At 37.8% G+C, this 23,883-nt stretch overlaps 1 protein-coding gene across 1 annotated transcript; it reads right to left on the reverse strand.

Moving 5' to 3' along the window:
• Positions 1-310: 310 nt before the first annotated feature.
• Positions 311-4,828, reverse strand: prop1 (PROP paired-like homeobox 1). Its single transcript, XM_077236365.1, has 4 exons — positions 4,759-4,828; positions 3,700-3,705; positions 3,350-3,579; positions 311-679 (listed from the first exon to the last, which is right to left on the reverse strand). The coding sequence occupies exons 1-4, from the start codon at positions 4,826-4,828 to the stop codon at positions 311-313; spliced, it is 675 nt and encodes a 224-aa protein (XP_077092480.1).
• Between the last annotated feature and the right edge of the window lie 19,055 nt (positions 4,829-23,883).

Genomic DNA, 23,883 nt, shown 5'->3' on the forward strand with positions numbered 1-23,883 from the left:
GTAACTTTGCAACTACATGCCAGCTAACTCATTAGAATATTAATAGTCTGTCTGCTTTGTATCTGCGAACTCAGAAAGTTAGCAGATTGTGATTGGTTGTGATGTTCCTCTGACAGACATTCTAGTAATATAAGTAGCTTTGCAACTACATGTCAACTTATTCTAACCCTACCAGTCTACTAATACTCTATTGAGAGATATTAGATATGTAGGTGCAGCGTTACTTATAATCAACAGAATGGGTTGAAGGGACCATCAAAATAAGTGAAACCAAAAGAGTTTACGACTATATAACCCAGCAGCACTTCCTCTAGTTCCAGTGACTAGTCGTTTCCAGTGCCGACACAGACGCCAGTGAGAGCACTGAAGTAGTGGATGGTCCGATGTTGCGCAGCTGATTGTACCAGTCGTCTGGCTGTCTGCTGGCTTGCGATGGAGCAGTGCCGGAGGGGCAGGAGAAATGACTGCTGGAGGACGGATGGGGTGGGAAGGGAACTGAAGGGAATCGGGGAATGTGTGGCAGGGAATGTGGGCACTGGTACTGACGCCCCATGGCAGAGGAAGACACACACATACTGCTAAAGAGAGAACCTCGCCCTGGCATTATGCCCACCGGCAGCACTTTCTGGGTGATACGATCCTGCTTCCGCTGCTTGGCACGACGGTTCTGGAACCATACCTGCAGCCGGGAGCGAAAAGCAGAGTCAGCTAGAGTAATCAGACCAGGGACTCGAGGGTTGGCTGGGTAACATGGAAAATTAGCTGAAGATGCTGTATCTACACCATGTTGCCATTCGAAAGATCCTTTTCTTTAGCAACATTTAAATCACTAACATGTTTCAGCCGCAGAATAAAACATTTTAAAAGATAATTGCCACTTTTTTATCTCACAGTTGCGAGTTTACATCTCGCAATTCTGATTTGCGAGGTATAAAGTTAGAATTGTGAGTTATAAACTCACAATTGCGTGTGATAAAGTCAGAATTGTGAGAAATAAACTCGCAATACTGACTTTGTTGCTTGCAATTGCAAGTTTATATCTCGCAATTTTGACTTTATAAAACGCAATTGCGAGTTTATATCTCACAATTCTGACTTTATAACACGCATTTGCGACTTTATATCATGCAATTCTGACTTTATAATATGCAATTGTGACTTTATAACACACAGATCTGAGATAAAAAGTCAGAATTGTGAGATAAAAAGTTGCAATTACCTTTTTATTTTTTATTGTGTGGCGGACACAAGCTTCCATATGTAAAAGATAGTGGACAAGAACTAAATGCATCAATACAAGAATCCAGACATATTTCCAAACCAGGTGTGATGCAATAAATTTACAGCGATAAGTGATTTGTCTGTCACAGTGTGTGCAACATGGCGCAATTAACAGGGGCCGGATTCATATCTAAGAATAAAAATCTTTGTAAATGCTATTTTCTTCTTATTTTTTAACTTAAGTCGACATGAAATGGAAAGTTGCAATCGTCTGTTCTTCCCTATTGTGCCGTATATTAGAATGGCTTCTCAAACAAGAAAAAATGTGGGGTTGTACCTGATTTTGTCCATTTGGGAATGGGGATTGGATTGTTGGATAATGGTTTGGTATTGCTATGATCTGTGAGTGACAGGTTGTGTAAACGTAGAGAGATGGCGTTGAAAGTGGAAGGGGATGTTATTGTGTTTAAAGATTTTGATCCAAATAGTTTTAATACAAAAAATAACAAATACTCAATTTAACAAATTTAAACTCAAACGACACGGAACAATGAGCAAACAGAACTAAGGGTGCAATTTCATAATTAACAGGATCTGAAACATATGTAGGGTTAATAATCTAACGATCAGGAACACAGGCCAGAGCAAACAAAACCAAAACAGAATGAAACCGTTATACACTTCCTGCAATTGCTATAATATTACAAGATAATAAATAAATAAATAATTAGAAACTATGTGCATGGTCACAGATAAATCAGTTATAACATATACTGCAATATTTCATTTCAAGGTGACTTCAAGAATAAAGTTAAGAATATTGTGTACTCCAAAAATATCACTTAAGAATGTTAATTAGTCTTAAGATTGTTCTAAAGACAAAACTTGAGAATAATTTGAATTCCTGAAAAGAATGTTCTTTAAAAAAATTTTTTGTAAATAACCTCTTTAAGTTTGGATAACCTCCAAAAATTAATGTTTAATACATGTTTTACAACATAATATATATTGCAAGGAATTTGCATAAGTACTCTGAAATTACACTTATGATTGATAATGTAAAAAATGATCTGTTGTTATTATGAGTGAAGTGACTTTATGATAAATTAGGAATTTAGTAACAGCTCTGCAAAATCAACTTAAATAGGGTTTTTTTACATTATAATTACAACATATTTTTCAGCAGATTTCAGCACAATTTAACTATTTAAAACACAGTGTATTAAAAATGTGATATTGAGTAAAACCAACTCCAAAGTCATTTTCTTCTTAAGAGAGAAATAAGATGTTCTTAAGAAAATATTTTTGCGCAATATTTCGCAAATATTTTTTGCGCTATAAAAAGTTCATAAAGAGATCATAAAAGTAATCTATATGGATTGAGTGGTTTAGTCCAAAATTTTCTCAAGAGACTTAATTGCTTTATATGATGAACAGATTTAATACACTATTCACATAAGCTTTTATTCACATATAAACATTGATCAGCGAGCATCAACAGAAGCTCAACCGAACCTCCGACACACGAGAATGAATCTCATTGGTTCTTGCAGAAGCTCAAACGTGCTGCGTAACACGAGAACAAATGAGGTCAAGCGAAAATGCTTGTGCTTCCATTTACCACAACTGATGTGTGAGTTGATGAATATTCATATGTGAATAAAAGTATAAATTCAATCTGTTTATAAAGTGATCCTAAGAGAAAATTAGGACAAAACCGCTCAATTCATTTGGATTAGTTTTACGATCTCTTTATGAACTTTTTGAAGCATCAAATTGGTAGTTGTGTAGCTGTCTATGGAGGGACAGAAAACTCTCAGATTTTATTAAAAAGATCGTCATTTGTGTTCCGAAGATGAACGAAAGATTTACGGTTTTGGAACGACATGAGGGTGAGTAAGTAATGACTTGAAGAAGATTTCCGTGAATCTGGCCCCAGAATTTTGAACAAATGCGACGAGCATTATGAAGCAGTTGAAACAGAAACCAATCTGTCACTCAATGCTATCACAGCTTCCTATATTTTGCTGTCACTGTAAATCCCTATGGTGAACATAAAACTAGGAACATTTATTTCAGTTACATGTAACTATATCTGTTCAGTTATCTTAGCAAATAGGTCAGTTACCTGTATGCGAGCCTCGTTGAGTTTGGTAGCTCTCGCAAGCTCCTCTCTAAAATAGATATCGGGATAGTGATTCTGTCTGAAAGCTAACTCCAGCTGTTCCAGCTGCTCACTGCTGAAGGTAGTTCGGTGTCTCCTGCGGGACGGTGAAGGGTACGGTCTTGCTCGTCCTCCGCCACTCGTCCTGGTGCTCTCAGATGTCCCAGAATCTTTTCTTGGGTGATTTTGAACATCTGCATCCAATAAGGTGAAATTCAAGGAGGAGAATTAATTATGAGTAGACTTCTTTGTCACTCTTAAAGATTTCCAAGATTTTAAAGACTTTGTAACTTCCAAACAGAAAGAGTCTTGACTCAGGTCTCTCTCTCTCTCTGGTTACAAGCAATTTCCTATTGACAGTAAGAGTTCATCAACCACTGACACCTCTGATATGCTGGATTTGCAGTTACTCTTCTCTCAAATGATGTTCACTGAAGACGGAGGATTTAAGAGCTTTAATGCTTCTAAACAAACGTCCAGGAACTCAAAAGACAGAAGGCTTTGCCAACTAAACTCAATATCGTGAGAGAGCGGCATGCCAGAGCCCTGAGGATTACGCTCAGCTTAAGCAAACAATGGCCGAAAAAGTGACTAATTTGTCAAATTGTGGGACTCTTAGTTTTCAGGGGCTATTCACTTTAGTGTGGAGCGTTGGAATTGGTAGGATGTTTGAGCGACATATTGTACCAAATGGATTATGAAAATACAGCTCCAAAAAAGTGACTGAAACATGGGATCGATCTCGAGTCTGAGACGACAGATGAAAAGACATCTATTTCACCTTTTTCTAATTTAATGTAATATTTTCAATGCAGCTTATATTTTCAGCATTAACATTTTTGAGAACAAAAAAAATGCATCTGAATTTCAATTGTTCAAATGACCCCCACCCCCAATATGACTAAAATAGATTAGGAAATTCATGTTAGGTTTTATTAAATGTACAGCCACCATGAGAGTTAAAATAATAATAATATTATTAATAAAATAAAGCAAAATAAAATAAAACCTCAAGACTTAACACAATACAGCAATGCTGGCATAAATTAATATAAAAAAGTTATTATTTTAATTTTTGATGTTATCCTTACTTTATATATTATATACAATCACAATAACATTTTAAAAAATATTTTTGAACACTTGCTGTTCTAGTTTCTCTTTTACTTTTCTACACTTTTAAACGTGCTCTAGCTCTGTACTCTTTTACTCTTGAAAGTTGCTATGTGATAAATTGCTTGCAATGTTCTTTATTTGTAAGTTGCTTTAGATAAAAGCATCTGCTAAAAGACTAAATTGTAAATATTTTTCATATCTCGATCATGTAAAACACTAGATTATTTCTGTAGGCCTAGTGAATGTAATATTCTTACCTGCGCTTGAGCTAACCGTGACCTCAGAGTAATTTTCAGAGAACTGTTGCTGAGGTTTGTCTGTGTCCATTTCAAACTCTCTCTGAGCTGCAGGCAGGTTTGAGGTTTGACCCCCGTCCTAACCGAACCATGCTTTTTCACTGCAATCAAATGTGACATCACAGAGCAGTCACACCTCTCACCTAGCCACTTACATGATGAAGCCCACAGTAACCTGTTACTGTCAGTGTCAATTGTAAAATAAAACGAATTAATGTAGTACTGTTGACATAACAATGACAAGCATGTGTGTGTAAAAATGTTCCTAATTCTGACTTGTATAGGTGCAGTGACATTTTGGATAATAATATAACTTGGAATTCTGAGATGAAATTGTAATGAACTATTTTAACCACCAGGGGGAGAGTAAACAAAAGAAAAAGATGCAAGAGGAAAAGAAAAACAAGCTAACCAGTGTTTCATTTACACAATAAATATTCAATAACATTTGGGATCTGGGAGCATGGCATTATTAGATTACTTAGTAAAAACGTTTTGAACATTATGTTATGCTATCACCTTGTATAGCCAGAATTTTTGATTATAAAAATAAATGTTGAGTCTACTTTGCTTGCAGCTTATGCTAATTGAGCCCCACCCACTTAAACAGGAAGCATCTGTTCATTTTGCTTTTACATACCAATTAGGGAGCAGGTTTATCTAAAATAGTTGATGCATTAATGATAAGATGCGTCAGAATTTGCATATCAGAGATGTAAGCCATGTTGGCATTGCCATGTGACCTAATTTACAACAACAGCCAAACCACTGATATGCAAACGACAACTTTTGGCATCATTTATATCACAATATCAAGAAAAACGTTGTGAGAAAATGTATTTTACGCGCTTTGACAAATTGGTGGTGAATTTGCATAAATCTGTATGATTTGATTTGAACAAAAACATTTTTTTTTTTTTAAGTAGGCTAAGCATGATCAACTCCTAAACCTAAAAGTCAATGGGGTGCAAATTGTCCACCATAGTTATGAATTACCATGAGAGTTTGTGGCAAAATATTTTTTTTCTTTTTTATAAAACATTTAATCTGTCTATTTGTTGAAGAATTGAATTGGTTCTGCAAGACCAGACTGAAGAGCACTGACAGACAGGATAAAAGTCACTCAGGCCTTCTAGTCAGAGACATGGCAAGTATGAACGTCATGTTTGCCAAGGTGGGTGACTTAGTGTTCCTGAGGGAGTTTACAGTCAACCAGACCAAGATTGCCAGGATCTGCCAGTTCTTTTCTGCAGTCGAAAAAGGATTTATTCAAGAAGAAAGGAGAGTGAGTTGGGTTCACATGTTATTCACTCACCTCAACAAAATCTTTCTATCTATCTATCTATCTATCTATCTATCTATCTATCTATCTATCTATCTATCTATCTATCTATCTATCTATCTATCTATCTATCTATCTAAATGTTAAAGTGTTCTTGTTATTGTCATACATATTCAATTAGTAAGACTTCATGTCTAATGTTCCAATGTTTGTGAATGTTGTTAAGCTCGTAAGAATCATGTAAAGCAGAGCTCAAATGAAAAGGAAGCAAATGGGTGTGTATGAGTAGGCAGGGTCAGCCCAACGGCCTGTACCCAGAGCTGAGAATCACAGGGACTAGCCAAACTCTGCAGACCCCCACAACGCTGTGACCAGCCTGCTCCCGTCCCAAAGACCTTTGGGAATTTCCATTTTTGATTCAAACTAGACCCAGTACAGAACTGGGAGGAGGTTCTGCCTGTGAGGCCCACAGTATAACCACAACCATACACTCACATGCACAGACTTGCGCTCATACACAAATATACATGCGCATGCAAAATTTTATTGATGCTCAGAGAGGACGTTCTCTCCTCCCAAGTTCCTGGGACTGAACTAAGAGTGACCCGTCTGGATCCCTCAGCCCCGATGGAAGGAATGTAACCCAACACTCTCTGCCCTGTTCTACTTGGTGGCTTGCATGTCTGTGTGCTTGTGTGTGTGTGTGTGTGTCTGTGTGTGTGTGTGTGTGTGTGTGTGTGTGTGTGTGTCTGTGTGTGTGTGTGTGTGTGTGTGTGTGTGTGTGTGTGTGTGTGTGTGTGTGTGTGTGTGTGTGTGTGTGTGTGTGTGTGTGTGTGTGTGCTTGTGTGTGTGTGTGTGTGTGTGTGTGTGTGTGTGTGTGTGTGTGTGTGTGTGTGTGTGTGTGTGTGTGTGTGTGTGTGTGTGTGTGTGTGTGTGTGCTTGTAATGGAGACACAGATTCACCATTTTTCCATTTACTAAGGAAACAACTACAATTCAAAGGGGCTTACATTTTTTTTCCCCTAAATAAAGTGTAGGTCTAATATGTTGTTTTATTCCACCCACAATTGACGCCTATTGTAGGAGCCATACTTACAATCTTATTTAATTTGTAGAAAATGTGTTCATTTAAATACCATTTTGTTATAATATTGTTAATGTTCTGAATATGCCATCCCTGACAGGAGGGGGGCGCTGGTGCAAGAGCATACAGTCTTCTTTTGTCTGTACACATGGAGCCAAGATGGCATGGTGTAACAATCTAGCAAGCTACATATAAGTTGTTTGTGTTACGTTGTTATTTTGATTTTATGAACTTTAGTCATTGTTTGAATCATCAATGAGCCTCTGGATCTATTTATGCTAATTTGCCCGTCAGGATTAAATTGCATCAGCATCTCCCACAGTGGACGAGGAACAAGGGACAAAATTGGGAACACTGAGGCTGAATCCGAAATCTCCCACTGAACCCTCATTCCACTAATACAGTGAACGAAAAGGAGTGAATGAATTCGGACAGCCCTTAAGCGTACATCGGTAATACACTCATTATTGCAGTGCATTGTGGGATTGAAATAAAAGTGCCCTCAATAATGTCAACTATGAATTCGGACAACACTACAAATGGCTGTCCCCTCATATAAGGCCCTATTGAGGGTATAGTGGGGATTTCGGATTCAGCCTGTTACTTGCTTTTACCACTAAACCTATAATAGGCTAGAAAGCTACCCTTACAAAAACTTACTTCAAGTTTATTTTTAAGTAAACTTAGTTTATGTAGAAGCTTAAGTCTACGAATATCAATGAACTAGTTGTAAATTTACTTTTTTAATACTACATACTTGGGAATAAATTGGCCCATTTATTACTTGTACGTTTTCTTTAAGGGCAGGATCTAACATCATACTTAAAGTTTATTATTTATATATTATTTTTGCAGTATATTACTATGTTCCTATTCAGGTATTATTTGTATACTTAAAAAAATATACCTTTAGCTGGACTTTAAGTAAATTTGAAGTAAATTCCTATGTACACTACCAGTGGACTACAAAAACATTCACATACTTAGAATTATTTATTTCTTTATAAAATCCACATTTTCAATTCAAACAATGTAAGTTGATAAGACAGTATGTAAAACGTATGTCTATGTAAAAAAAAAAAAAAAAAATGAATTGGCTAACCTGAATTGGCTACTCAATCAAAAGAGTAAACAAAACTACAAGCCAAGTATAATTAGAATAGGCTACTGAATTATAATTGTAAGTATCTCGATCAAAAGATTGTGTACAAGTAGGCCAAATATACTTAGAATTTTTTGTCAGTATAGTCAAGTATACTTTTGTGATTTTTTAAGTATATTTCTGAGAAGTGCAAAAAAGTAGACATAAGGTATACTTATTTTTAGTTTAAAGTTTAAATACAGTAATAGCATAACTATATACAATGTATATATAAATGATAATTACATTTCAAAATAATGAATAATTTCTACAAACACATCTACTATAATATAATGAAATATGAGCAATAGATATGTTGCTTGTAAAAATATTCTTTCAGTATACACAGCTAAATATTGAATGTTTGTCAACAGAAAATAGGTGCTTATTTGCCCCCAGATGGTGTTGTTATAGCATCTACCAGAGGCACACGGACCCATGCTGCCCGCCAAACTTTACCCCTCGGTTGCCCCTCATGCTATCTGCCATGTTGAGACTACATGACCAGCTGACTTTATCTCGATTACCCTCCATTATTGGACACTTTCAGTTGGGGAATAAATTACTTAAGGGAGACAAATGTGCCTGTGAGAATATTGTATTTCTACAATGGTATTTGAAAACTAATACTCGCCAGCAAAAAATAAACAACAAAAAATGACTTGTTAGTGCAATGGAAACTGAATGTTCTTAACTGATTACAGTTGTTTTTGTGGTTTGTGAAAATGTCTTTTTCGTGCAGTCTCACACACATGGTCTTTATGAAAGACGTCAGTGCTCTAACATCAGACGGATATCTTTGAACCATACTGGACACATTAGTGTCTTGCCAATATGTATCTCTTTGTTGACTTTCTCATTTGTTTGTGTATGAGAACACAAACTCATGTGCAAGGTGAAAGAGAAAGCTTTATCAATGGAGACTTGTGCAATAATAAACAGGTCTATATCTATAAAGGAGAACTTTATTAGCCTATAAAAGCTGCTCCCAGTGCAGCTAGACAGGCAATTATACAGCTGTCTGGCGTTTCCCCCTCCCACATGGTGTACACTTCTCCAGGAGCAAGAGGGAAAGCAGATGTATAGGCTTCGGAGGTTCATTAGTGATGTGCAAACTCTTGTGTCTGGGGCACGGAAGGCTGTAAGTGAGTGGGATGGTGGAATTTTCACCCGTCCCAGTGGGCTTGACCTCTCAGTATATTCCTGTGGCTGTAAGGAGAGCGAGAAGAGACACAGGTGCTTCCACAGGATCTCAGATGAGGCTGCGAGAAACAGGAAACCACCGTCGCTCACAGGAATCCAGACAACACCTCGGCAAATCTACCCAGCCAGACAAACTTGCCAGCAATTCGCACAAATGCACGCACGCACGCACACACACACACACACACACACACACACACACACACACACACACACACACACACACACACACACACACACACACACACACACACACACACACACACACACACATACACACACACACACACACACACACACACACACACACGTCTGGTTCGCTATCTTTGTGGGGACTCTTCATAGGCATAATGTTTTTATACTGTACAAACTCTATATTCTATCCCCTTACACTAATCCTACCCTTAAAACTACTACTCTCACTTTTCTTGGTGGTTGCTATGGCCTGAATTAGCCTATCCTAAAACTTGTTGCTAAGAATCTTATTCTACGGGACTTTTTGGTCATTTTATTGCATGGCATCCAGAATTCATACATTTCAACACTTAGAAAAGTAATTGCCCAGTTCTTTTTTTTTAACAAGCAATTTACACGACACTACACTGCCATAAAAAAAAAAGTGTTGTTTGGTTTCAAATTGGCAAATGCTTAAGAGTCTATGACTGGATCCTTATTGCAGTGATTATTTTGTTTCTAGCATGTTATATGTTTGGCAACAGTTCTTCTAACCCTACTCAATGGAGTGTGTAGCTTTAATTTCTTAAACAATCATGTAGGAAGACACATCATGGCCATATTCCAGGATGACAATGTCAAGATTCGTCAGGCTCAAAGTGTGAAAGAATGGTTGGGATGGGGCATGACGACTCATTTTTACACATGAATTTGTACCTCTGAGTCAAGACTTAAGTTCATTGAAGGTATTTGGGATGTGCTGGAGTAGACTTTACAGAGTGCTGGACTCTTGCATGAAATTAAATGTTGTGATGTTATTTCCATCAAGAGGTGCATACATTTTTGGTTAAGAATGATCTTGTATTGACAAGAGTCAAGAACTTGATAAACCTTCAGTGAACATGCCAACATTTATATTTATTTAAACAGACTTTGACATGGAAAAGCGCCAAATCAGGGTCTAAGCAGACGTACACACTTTTCCTTGTGGCAGAGAGCCGGGTACTGCAGACCTGTATTTGGAAATCTAAGCAAGTCTTGCTGCTCGCCATTCTCAAGTGAAGCATTTGGACGTTGACCAATCTTTTATATGCTAATGACATTAATTAGGCAGCGTTTATAAGAGGGAGATCTGAAGCCATTCAGTTGCGCACAATTTCAAGATCATTTGCGATTTGTAGATTTCACACAATTATAATTCGTATAATTATACTTTTAAGTATTCAACCAATTTTCTCACATTTGCTTTCAATGTAGAAGTTTAATAATAGTTTCATATTGTAAATTGTAAAGGTAAAGTAACTGTAAAAGCAAATGTGCTGATGCTTCAGAAATGTCACTGGCTTGCCAATTAGTTGACCATCTCGGCAATAGTGAAATATAACTAGTAGTAGTTGTGCAAGTCCTTGTGCCACATGTCATGGCATTTGTCCTTGCTCTGTGGGTCATCGCAGGTTTGTTTAATCACTCCAGCAGGGACTGCTTGTTTGGACATTTTATTTTTCATGCTATGACTCAGATCATGGCCTGAAGCACGCAAAAACACGACCACACACAAAAATATACACATGCATAAACATACATGATATCAAACACTGTTGGAAATGGCTTGCAAGAAGTCAAAACATGAAGACAGGCCAAGAAAATCGCACGTTGCATGTTTTACATTTGTTCACACATAGACACACATATCTCTGAATGTTTGTACAACTGTGTGTATTTCTCAATGAAAACATTCCCAGTACAGAAAGTTCATTTAAAGAGCATAAGCCATAATTTCATCCACCCTCAAAAGCTCTTGGTACATTATAGTGAAATCAGTCCAGAGGACGAGGGAATGGCGTGACAGTCAGCCATTTTAAACTGCAGCCACAGCACAGCCCTCTCTGTGGTGAGTAAGCATGTATGATGTTTTTTTTTATAATAAAGTGACTAGGAATGTGTCATTGTGGGTGCTCATTGGTTGCAGTATTAATTAGAACAACATCTTCATTTTTGTGCAAATCTCTCATCTTCTTGCCAATCACCAAAACCACCCTCACGGCTAAAGCAAGAAGCATTACAATCATACTTAGCCATACACATCAAATGAACGTAATGAAGACACAGACACAATCCTGCATCCGTATTAAACAAACAGGGCAGCACAATGTAAGCGGCACAAAAACATGCCAAATGTTAAAAATGACGAAATTTGCATGAATTTGCAACTTTGCCCTTTTCAGACTCATGCCAAACCACAACGGACCTGGAGGCCATGACGTCATTCTGAAATGAGAACGTAGAACAGCAGAAGCTAACGAATAAAATAAAGGAGAACGCAAGACTGTGGAATAAATATATAAAAGAGGGAGTGAATCAGGAAATAGCTCTCGGTTTGGGAAACAAAGAGCGAGAGGGAGCTTTGCCATGATTTAAATTAAAATGAAGGGTTCGAAAAAGCAGGGAGGAAATAATGATTTTAAAATTTTTTATTTTTTATTTAAAGGGTGCATTAGTAATATGAGCCTATAGGCAGATGCACAACGCGCGCACACTCTGCTTATTACACAAACAGGGCAGCACACAAGCAGCACAATGCAAGCAGCACACAAACATGCCAAATGTTACAAATAAAAGAATTACAATGTAAAAGATTATTATTGTGTACATAAAGATATGGTGGAATCCGGCTTGTCCTGTAGATGGTCTGCTTGTGCACTTTAGCCTTGTTCGCTCTCTGGAGACGCGTTCAGTTTTTCCGCTTGCAAATTCCGTCATGTAAATAGACAATCTGCCAAGCGCAACTGGCTTTTAATGGGAATGGGAGATGAGACTCTGATTGGTTTATTGCACATTACACCCAAAACACACTCATTACTCAGAATAAGGTCAACCCTTTTAGACCATACGCCGAGCACGCCAACCATTTTTCCCGTCATTAAACTAGCAAAAGTGGATTTGGACACTTGCGCCCTACCCTTTAGACCATGTGCTTAGATCATTAAAATAGGGCCCCTAGTCTCAATTTTAAGAAATAAAGTTGCGGTTGTGAGATATAAAGATGCAATTACAAGATATAATCACATTGTGAGATATAAAGCCACAAATTTTGAGAAGAAGAGTTGCAGTTGTAAGATTTAAAGGGACATTGTGTAGGAATTTCTCCCATCTAGCGGTGAAATTGTATTTTGCATTCAAACGAATTGTGCTCTCCAGCGCCTCACTTTTTCAAATGCGTGTTGCACATGGGCGTAGATTACGCGGGGGACGGGGGGGACGTGTCCCCCCCACTTTTTATACAATGTAAATTCGTCCCCCGCACTTTTTCATAGGGCAAGTGTGTCAACGGCAAGCTGAGGTTTTCACGGGTGTGTATACATCGATATTTAAAATCGAAAGAGTCAAGTATAGTCTATACGTGACTTTCACGTTTCCATTGTAACCAGTCACTCGTGCATTAGCTTACGACATGCCCGCAGCCGCGCCGAATCCATCAGTTTCATAGAGTTCAAAATGGCAAAAAACTCTTCACTCCTTTTTCACGAATAAGTCAAGCACTGTAAATTGTCATGTAGTATCCGAATTGTGTTGCACAATGATGAATAACTCCTTCTATTTAGGTTTTGTTGTAAATTCACTACCCGAACAAACATGCAATATTTTCAATCTTTTTTTACTCGTAATGCATTTTATTTTCACAGATATGTTATCAAACCCCTTCAAATTAGAATAAACATGGTGAATGTTAATGCTGAATTTGTATTTTCATGCATTAACAGCCACGATCTGCTTGAATCAGGCAGCGTTGTAACATGTGTACATGATGTTTCTCATAATTTGGTAACACTTTACAATTAGATAAAAAAAGTTTGTAGACAAACTTTAAGTTCTCTTGAAAAAGTCTAACTAGAAAGTTTGTAGTAGTTTTAAAAGCTTGAAGTTTGAAGGTTTTCAATTGGAAAGTTTTAGTTTAGTAAGACAGACTTTGTTTAGGCTAGTAAGAAAATCTAAAAAATTTTGCCAAAAGAAGAAATTTTATTTTAAGTAAATGTTATTTTTAAATCAGCTTCAGTGTGATATTTAACCATATTATCATGCTTAACACTGATAATTTGAATAATTGTAATGCGATGATCAGATATCTAAATCAGAGAATATCATATGTTTGTGCAGTTGGATTATTTATTTTTTACAGCGGATTCGGGGCACTCAAAGTGCACCAGATCAGTGAATTTATCTTTAAAATGTAAAAAAAATTCTTTCAGGGGGGCATGCCCCCGGACCCCCCTAGAGGTACAGAGATCCACCTGCGAAAATACTGTGGTAACACAGTAGACTATATGATGGTCTATGAAAAATACACATTTTATTATCTTATTAAAATACATGATCAGGATTTTATCACCTACGCCTCATTTCAGGGAAAACCCTGCATGTGCAATATAAAGTACTGGACAACTTTCTTTCTTTCTTTCAGCTTTATTGCTTTAAAATAAATAGCATATTAAGCCAATTAAGCAAAAATCTGTCAACAAAAGTCTGAAGAAAAATAAAACTGGTATTACACTTGACATTCTGTCCCCCTCACTTTTGAAATGATGGCTACGCCCCTGGTGTTGCATCTACGGTAGCTGTTATGTACCAAAAAGCTATGACAGGATGTCTTCTAATAGCACTTCGTCGAGTTTTCCTTCAGTTGAACAGGTTTGTTATTTCAAACAAACTGCAACTTTAAACAACGAACAAACAAATGTTACAGTATGAATAATAACAGTGCAATGCAGCCTTTTAAACTTGCTGGGGCAGTGACAAGCGCCTCTTACTGCTCTGCACCTCCGTTTTTGCTGCTTTCAGTCACGTGACGCTGGCTCTGAACGAAAACGCGTTGTGCTAGTACTTTTTGTCCCTCTCCGCTATTATAATTTTTCAAGATGGCGGACCTACCCGTCACATGTATATAAAGATAAAAATTCTTCGTTTATGAGGATATGTCAGATAATTGGCAGAGGTATTTGTACACCATTGAGGACATATTTATGAATAAAAATATTGATTTTAGATAATAAAACACCTAAAAAACTACACATTGTCCCTTTAAACTCCCAATTGCAAGATTCACAATTACAAAATCACAATCAGGAGATTTTGATATATGAAGTCTAAATTCTTTGAAATAAAGTTGCGATATACAGTAGTCACAAATTTTGAGGAAACTGTGAGAGATAGTCACTTTGTGAAATAAAAAGTATCCGTTCTAAGGAGTAAAGTTGCAATTGTGAGATATAAAGTCAAAATTAGCAGAGACCCTGCTTAAAGGAAGGCAAAACCCAGCTTACATTAAAAGCTAAACTGGACTAAATAATATATAACTTTTTCATTTTATTTATTAAATCCATAGCTGTAATTATTGAAATGACAGAATAGCTAACAAATTATGTCATTCTGTGTTTGCACTGATGTATTAGATTATAGTAGCAACAGTTACTAGGTAGCTGTTTTAGGACAGGATTGTGGGTGCTTGTGCAGAGAACAACCATGCATGCTATTCTCAATGAACCAGAACTGACTTGGCAGCCTCTCTCTCTCTCTCTCTCTCTCTCTCTCTCTCTCTCTCTCTCTCTCACATTCTCACTCCCTCCCTTCATCTCTCCCTCTCTCTCTCCCTCCCTTTCTGCCACATTCTCCCAAATCTCTGCTGAACTTTGACCTTTTCAGACTCATGCCAAACCACAACGGACCTGGAGGCTATGACGTCATTCTGAAATGAGAACGTGGAACAGCAGAAGCTGACGAGAAAATAAAAAAAGAGAACGCAAGACTGTGGAATAATTATATAAAAGAGGGAGTGAATCAGGAAATATCTCTCGGTTTGGGAAACACAGAGCGAGAGGGAGCTTTGCCACGATTTAAATTAAAACAGGGTTTGAAAAAGCAGGGAGGAAATAATGTGAAATAGAAAGGCGAAAGAGCAGCGGCGGTGTAACCAGTCTTGAATCGTTTTAGTTTTTTGGTTTCTCCTCAGTGTTTGCCCCCAATGATTGCATGCTGCCGTGCCCGGCACTCTTTCTACATGTTTTTAATGGGTGTCTTCCCAATCAGGCTTTTACTGCAGGAAATTTCAGCACACCACATAGCGTGAGGCGAGAAGAGCTCCATTCTTGGCTAGGCTGAGCACCGTGCCAGGCTGCATCACGCTTGCCAGGGAGGAAGGGAGGTGAGGGGGAGGGGAAGCGGGATTGTGGTATGGGTCCCGTGCCAGCATTACTGCTCTGCAGTTTCTTGTTTTTTCATCTCTGACAATAACGAGTGTGACCAAGCCACTGAGAAAAAGAAAAACGACAGAACAGCAAGAGCGAGCAGACAATTTTCTCAGCTCTCCAATGTAAAGTCGCTTTTATTTGCGCTGCTGCTCTTCAGGTTTTGAGGTTTTACAGCGTCTTCAGCTGTGTCAATGTGAGCGAGGTGGTTTTTTTTCTTCCTTTTGCTCGTTTCCGCCCTCTTCCTTCCACTCCCCTTTCTTATTTCTCATAGTTTGTTTTGTCAGATTTCCAGCACTCTATGTGAGGCCTTTCTTTTCACCCTTCTCTATCCCATCATGCAGCCCCCTTTCTTCTCTGTTTTGCTGCCCCCCCCTTCCATTCCACTCCAAAAACAGTGCTGTGGTCGAGCAGTGGTTGAATAGGAATAATATTTGCTGTACTTTGCCGGCTTCCTGTTCCTATTCTCTTCTAACTACGAGGCTTATTTTTAGCCGCATGCAGGGTTTGGTCATTTCCTGCGGCTTGTGTCGTCTGACATTTGCAGTTTGGGACTTAAATTGAGGTGTTCACGGTTATGGTACTTGTCCAATTGATGTGATCTGTGACTGGTGGTTCATTAGTCTTAGAACAGTAGTTGATTGATAAGGTCTGTGTTACATGCTACTCTTCGTGTCTGGAGTTTGTGTCTGCAGGCAGATCTGGATGTAATAGAGAGTAAAACGTATTAATCACCATTACCACAAAAACATCCACCCATTACTCCAGAGGAGGAAAAGGGAGGCATGACTTTTCCACGGATACATATCAGATCTGTGTAGAGTAATATCCTTTTTGAGTTAGTTTTAAAAGACAATACACCATATTAAATCATGTGTGAATGATTTAATTTAGAGCTATACATTAGACAGAGATTGAATGATGGTAAAAAGTAAATAGCCTCGAGGGTATTAAGATTTCAACCAAGGGTGACAGTGATGAAGATTTTGTCACCCAAGAACCCAAGAACTTTAGACCAGGTTTTGTTTGTCAAGTTTTTGTTTGTGCACAATTGGGCAGAAATGCTATTTAAACAACGTGGCGCAGGATGTGAAAATGATAACTGCGTCAGGCTGAAACTAGCAAAAAACACTTGCCTGGCGCCACATTGCGCCGAGTGTTTGATAGGGCCCTTAACGTGGCCTTGCTTCAGAAGATTTAGAAAATACCGTCAGGACTAGTTTTATCATGTTGTTTTGTCCTTATTTGAGCTTGACATAAACTGTTTTGCATGAAAAAAGCTGTGCAGAAATTCTTCACAATTTCTCCATTAAAAAAGAAAGTCAAATGGGTTTTAAAAAAAACATGATACTGAGTAAATGATTAATTTACTGAGCGAATTGTCCCTTTGAATTTGTGCATTCACCATCCAGGTTCTGATAGACCTTGGGGTTGTCAAAGTTATTTGATTTTGCTCTTTTAAATGATTTGATTTTTTTTTTGTGCATAATGTTGTAATGTAATGAAATCCATTGTTATATGTCTTTTGGCCAAATACAAACTAGCAACAGTGCAATGTGTTTGAGAAGCCGCAAATCCACAGCTCCAAAACTAATGGAAGTAATTACTTTTTTTTTTTTGTCTTTTAAAACAAGACATGAAGTGGAAAACAAAACATTTCATCAAGCTCACGAATACATTATTGGTATGATCACAGTGCAGAGCCTAATTTAATCTGTAGTGTTTAAATCCATGGCCAGGACTCTCTAAACAGCTGTATCCCCTCCGGGAAAGGGGGGCGGGGGTGTTGAGATGGTGCAGTCTTGGACCCCCTTCAGCGCACTGGGAGATTTAAGAGCAGGATGAAAGAAACCTGGGCCACTCAGCGGTCACCACTCTCTGATTCATCTTTCTGGGAAAGAGCAGAGAGAGAGAAAACCACAGAAGGCTCCCTCCTTCTTTAGAGCTACAATCTCACTGACAGGCCAATCAAGAGAACAGAGAGAGAGAGAAACTGGGGGCGAAAAATACTCAAGTTTATGGACAAAAACGCTTCTAGCTAGTTTTGGTTTTGTGAATATTTCAGAAATGTGTCGGACCACAATTCAAAATGTAACACACGTGTACCATTCTCAGCATTGCCACAAGGGGTGCTATAGTGGGCATAAGTGTCGACAGTTCTGTGGTCAGCTTTTTGGTCGCACTTTATATTAAATGGCTATAGGTACTATATACTTACATTGAAATTAATAATTTGATACAACGGACTTATTGTGTACATACATGTTTTTACATTGTACTTATATTTTGAAAATACCTGCATGTAATTACAGCTGTAATTAATGTATGTAATTACATTTGTAATTACACTGTTGACCCTTCCCTTACACCTTAACCCACCCTTAAACCTACCCATACCACCACACCTGACCCTAACCTTACACGTATCACACCTCAATAGCAGCACAAGTGTTTTACAATACAACATCAACACAATAAGTACTTTGTACTTATTTTTTGATGTAAGTACATAGTACTTAAAGCCAGTTAATATAAAGTGGGACCAGTTTTTTTCTTTCAGATCAACAACTTAAGGCAACAGTTTGCTGTAAATACAATGAATATGTCAAGTTGAGTGTGTTCAAGTCCTCTGGTATTTATAAGTTGGGAAGTCGTAACAAAGACTATAGAATAACACAAAATGCGTCATTCATATTGTTTTGAATGGGGAAAAGTGCATCGCTCAATATGGCAGAATATATAAATAAGAGAAAATTATAGATTGGTATAGTCATCGCGTCACTACTGCTGCCGTTAGACGCTCCGTTTCCTATAGAAACAGTTAGACATAGGCTTCCACTACTGCACATGCGCATTAGCTTGATCCAATCTGAAAAATTTCGTTTTCTGACATGATTCAGTGAAATGACTTGTCTTAAAGGGACATTGGTTGTAATTAGCACATCAGGTGCATTCAAATCACTTTGGTCAGAGCGGATAGCAATGTATGCTTCTACAAAGAAATACAGCAAGATCTTTTAACTCTATGGGATCTGTTCCCATCCCATGTGTTAGTTTGGTGTTTGACCCCATAAAGAGAGATCAATATGTTTATTAAAGACCAGAAGTCAAATCTGAAGTTTAATTAGTTGACAGAGTTTAGGGCATAAAAAGCAGGCCATAGAAAGTTAGTAAAAGGATCCACCTGCAAACTAACACCAGGACACAGAATAATCAATACTCATAGGCACATGGGAAAAGTTCACATCTTTTCTACAGGTTCTGATTGGTTAACAGTACAGTCTGAACATGGTGTTCAGTTCTTTACGCAAATGTGTTTAAAGTCAATATCTGAGACACACTCAGTTCTCATTCGTAAGGAACCAAAAGGGTCAAAGGTGATTCATCAATCCTGCGGAGACACTTCTCCTCTGGAAGGTTGTCGAATTTTCCTGGAGACTGTTCCTTTGGCATTGTCACTTGCCTACCACATTCCTAAACAAACCCTGCAAAGACAAACATAGGCGATATCTTTTCCCTTCAAGGTTGAGTTACAAAAAATCAATAGGACAGAACAATACACTCACACAGTGCAACTTGAGCTGATATAAACCTCTACATATGATTGATTGTCACATTTGACCAAGAGTTACAAATGGCAAGTATGTATATTTGTGGATACATGTGTGTGTGTGTGTGTGTGTTGTTTGAGGGTGGGGGTGGGGGTGGGGGTGGGGGGGTGGTCGGGTTGACCTTCATGACCCTAGGTATGAAGGTCTTTACATGTTTCATACAGCTATTATGAGAACAGTAAAATAAAATGAATAGTAACAAAAAATCAAACTCTAGAAGGCCTACTCTTAAATCATTTGATGACAGACTTTGGCTTAGGCTTTTCAGAATGACAAAAGCAATATTTTACATCGTGTGCAAGGAGATTAGTCCACTGGTTAGTCCAGTTATCCAATCACCTAATCTGTTTTCATAAAATTTTCAAAATTTTCATAAAAATGTGTGGATGGAAAGGTAATTATTGACCCTCGCATAGAGTGAATGGAATCATGTAAGGATGCAAATTATATGTTATCAATAGTGGTTCACTTTCGCAATTTAGGACAGTAGCTTTCATACTAATAGCAAATTGTACCAGAATTTACATGAATCAAACCCTAAAACTGGTGTGTTTTGTTGGTGCACACCCAAGTTCGGAAAACATGCTTTGACACCTATCAAACAAGCCAAGCTCTGGCATCAAACAGTCTTACAAAAAGCTGTAGTGTGAAAGTGCTTTAACCGTCATTGCTCAAGTGTGCCTTTTAAAAAAATGAGATAGTCCAGAAGTCCTTGTGGTTTAATCTTGCATCCAATCCACTGCGGCTCGTGGAGCTGTTCCACATGTTTTCAGATATTATGACAGTGGGGAATGAAATGTTAAACAAACATAAAGTTTTCAAAAAACCTTGTGATTTACGGTGTGATTTCACATGTTAATGAAAGCAGTAAAATAACCTACCAGGGGTTTTACGAATCACATCATTTCAGCTGTGGCCAGAGCTGTAACATTTGATCAAAATTTGCTTTCTAAACACTATTACTTGGCACAGTTGATTCTCAGTATCTTGGTCTAAAATCTAATGAGGGTGAAAACATCTCCTTCCAAGTCAAGGCCAACTCATCTCCAAAACATGGTTAACAGTGGTCTAAACTGTGGCCATGAGAGCTTCATCTCAGAAACCACAGGTTTCCATTTTAAGGTTTACAATAATCCATCTCCATACATATTTTTTTTTGCCACAAGAGCAACTAAACTGTATTGCATGAACACATTTGGTTGAGAGCCTACTCATCTTCTCTAAAAACATTCCTCAAAATATATTTCACAGCTCTGCTCTGTGGCAATTAGAAATTAATATAAAAGGTTCTCTTGAAGTCTATATATCAAATAAATAAATAAAAAACTCTGTTACATGCAGCTTAAGCCTAATTATGACGCTGACTCATTTATGTAAAATAAAAAAACCTTCAATCATCTAATTAGCCAAATTATTTTGCACCATCAACTGTGTTTGATTGCACACCATTTTCTGTCCTATAGTTCATTTTGAAAAGGGCGGTTGGGACAGAACATCGAAGGACATATGCCTGTTTAGAAAGCCAATAGGTTTGAGTTTATCACAGTCATTAACAAAGATTTGATTCTTGTCATTGATAGGCAAATGGTATTCTAGAAAGCATCTGATAACAATCTGGACACCCCCACGAGTGCAGGATGAGTCATTCATATTTTTGGACCATATTCCCAGTAGAGACTGTACATTTTGAATGTGTACATCTTCTAAAAGATAATTTCGTCAACGTTTGTTCAACTTTTTGTTACTGACCACAAAGCTAACACACATATATGGAGGGGAAAAAACACATTTTGATTGCATTGGTGCATGGTGTCTATAACTTGTTTTTAATTCAGAATAATCCTTTAAACTTCAAAACACACATTAAAAAAAGTTTAAAAACAGCTTAATTTCTGTCCTTACAAAGTAGAATCTTCCTCCTCTGAGAGTGGAGCCCCAGAGGGAGAAAGAGTGGAAGTGAAGGAGAACGGGAGAGGCTGAAGAGGAAGGATTTTGTCAGGACTTCATAAACACTTACATAGAGTGGAATAACTATGCCAGGATTAAGACTGAGGAAAACTTTCCAGAGCTGGTTTTAATCTTGCAGGTAAGCGAGAGAGAGAGAGAGGGAGAGAGGGAGAGAGAGGGAGAGAGAGAGCGAGGGAGAGAGAGAGAGAGAGAGAGAGAGAGAGAGAGAGAGAGAGAGAGAGAGAGAGAGAGAGAGAGAGAGAGAGAGAGAGAGAGAGAGAGAGACCAAAGCCCCCAGTCTTTAGGTTTACAGTAAGGCCAGCCAAACAACAATGACACACTATAGTGAGACGGTGGATACAACTATATGGGTGAAAATGAATAGAGAGAGACAAATGTCAAGAAATAATGCTTAGGAAATGCATTTTGATGATCCAAAGCAGATGCTGATCTTGATGATAAGATGAAACTGAAATCAATCTTTTATACATTACATTCAGCTTGAGGAAACTTTAGCATGACTTCAGCTAAATTAAACACAGACACTTGGTAGGACATATCCAGTATGAATTATGACAGAATGAGATAATGGAAAAAACACAAAAATGGCAGATTATATCATTCACTTGCCAGGTAAGAGTGTAAAATGACAAAAGGTTGAAACATTGGAAAAAGATGAAATGCTGGATTGGAAAAGAAGCAGGTATTGAATAGTACTGAAAATCAACAGATACAGAAGTCTCTGCCAAGGCAAATAAATTCAACTAAAGGTTAAAGACAACGTTAAATGCTGCTTCCAAAACTCAAAAATCTTATCTGATGCGATTATTTCCAATAATCAGAGTAAGGGCTAAATCGCAGTAAGATGCTTACATGACAAAAGCAAACCTCTTCAGTCCCGTTTACATGCAATTTCCATTATTCTGATTATTGCTAAGAACATTGAAATGTGGAAGTGTGTCTATAATGTCTCAATTTCAATGTTTTCGACCATCATTACACTGCATTATATTCATGTCACGCAATCCTGTCAACACTGAACTCATTTTCTGTAGCACCACAAAAATGCGATGCCTTCTTTCCCGCCATGTTTACACATTTGCACATAACTGCAGGAGCAATGAAATGCATCCGTGTACGTCACAAGCACATTCACACTTTGGTCAGAGTGGAATAGATGCAAATAAACTGTTTACATGCCTGTTTATTAAGATTAAAATGGGTATATGCCTAATATCATACTACGATTATGGTTGATACTATTAAAAGCTTGATCGCATCAATTTGATCAAAGTATTGCGTTAACATGAGGTAAAGATTCGCCTAAATCTCATTATAATTGCATTATAAGGGTGTATGCTAACGTAGTCACTGATAAAAACTGCAAGCTTGCAGGTAATTGTAAGAGAAGGGTGGGGGTTAAGCAGACTAAATAATTGGAAAAATCCTGCATCTAACCAGAGAGAAGTTGGTGTTTTCATAAGGAAAAGTTATAACATTTTGAAAACAGTTGCAAAGTCATTTTTTAAAAGTGAAACATGCATGGGTAAATCGTTAATAACGTTAAAAAGATCAATTAAATGCATTAAGAGAATAGGGAGAATTTCCATTTCACGCCAACGTTAACAGACAGCGATTGAGCAGGCAAATGCAACTTCTGTTCGCGATTGTCCGTTTAGCACATTATTACTTCTTTCTAAGCTAACGTTTTGAGGTTACTGAACGTATTCTTACATGTAAAAAGAATACACACATTTATTACACGTCTCTGTGGAATACTTGAATCTAGTGGTATGTTATTCCCATATAACAACTGCTGAAAACAGATAGCACAGGCTCAACCGGGTTACTGAAGTCAGCAGTGCTATACTTTTGCTAGGAATTTTTTTTCTTAGTGGAAGTTTTGCATTTGGTGAGCTAATAAAATATTAAAACTCAAATCAATATCTTTATTTATGTGGCGAAATGCTGTGTAATAAGTGGTAAGACTGTACCGTATCCCTTAAATGTCCGTCTAGTTTGAACTTGCCGTGCTAGCAACTGTTTGCGTATAGAGCTAATAAAATATTTAGACTCAGATCAATATTTCGTGTCTAATTATTTAATTATGTGGCAAGTAGCCATGTATAAGCAGGATAATTTACATCCGGCCAGTTGTTATCTCAGAATAAACCCCCTTCAGACTGATGCAAGACCTGATCACCCTGTCTGGGGTTTATTCTAAGATAACAACTGACTGGATGTACATTAAGAACCCCCAACTTTTGTTTTCACTTCCTTTGTGGGGAGGTTCCTTAATTAGGGTGGACAGCACCCCCCCCCCCCCCCTCCCCCTTTTGTTCATACCCTGGCTATAATGTTGAGAAATGTTGCAGCTGGTGTGACCGCTTTTCCTATTATGTATGA

Source organism: Siphateles boraxobius, unplaced genomic scaffold, assembly GCF_051911475.1.
Source record: "Siphateles boraxobius isolate OS27281-9 unplaced genomic scaffold, OSU_SipBor_1 20, whole genome shotgun sequence".
Lineage (NCBI taxonomy): Eukaryota > Metazoa > Chordata > Actinopteri > Cypriniformes > Leuciscidae > Siphateles > Siphateles boraxobius.

Excerpts from the sequence above, each read along its gene's own strand:
- prop1 (XM_077236365.1), bottom strand. The coding sequence starts at position 4,828 with ATGGACACAGACAAACCTCAGCAACAGTTCTCTGAAAATTACTCTGAG. Across the intron at positions 680-3,349 it reads TCAACGAGGCTCGCATACAG|GTATGGTTCCAGAACCGTCG; the intron begins GTAACTGACCTA and ends TCCCGGCTGCAG.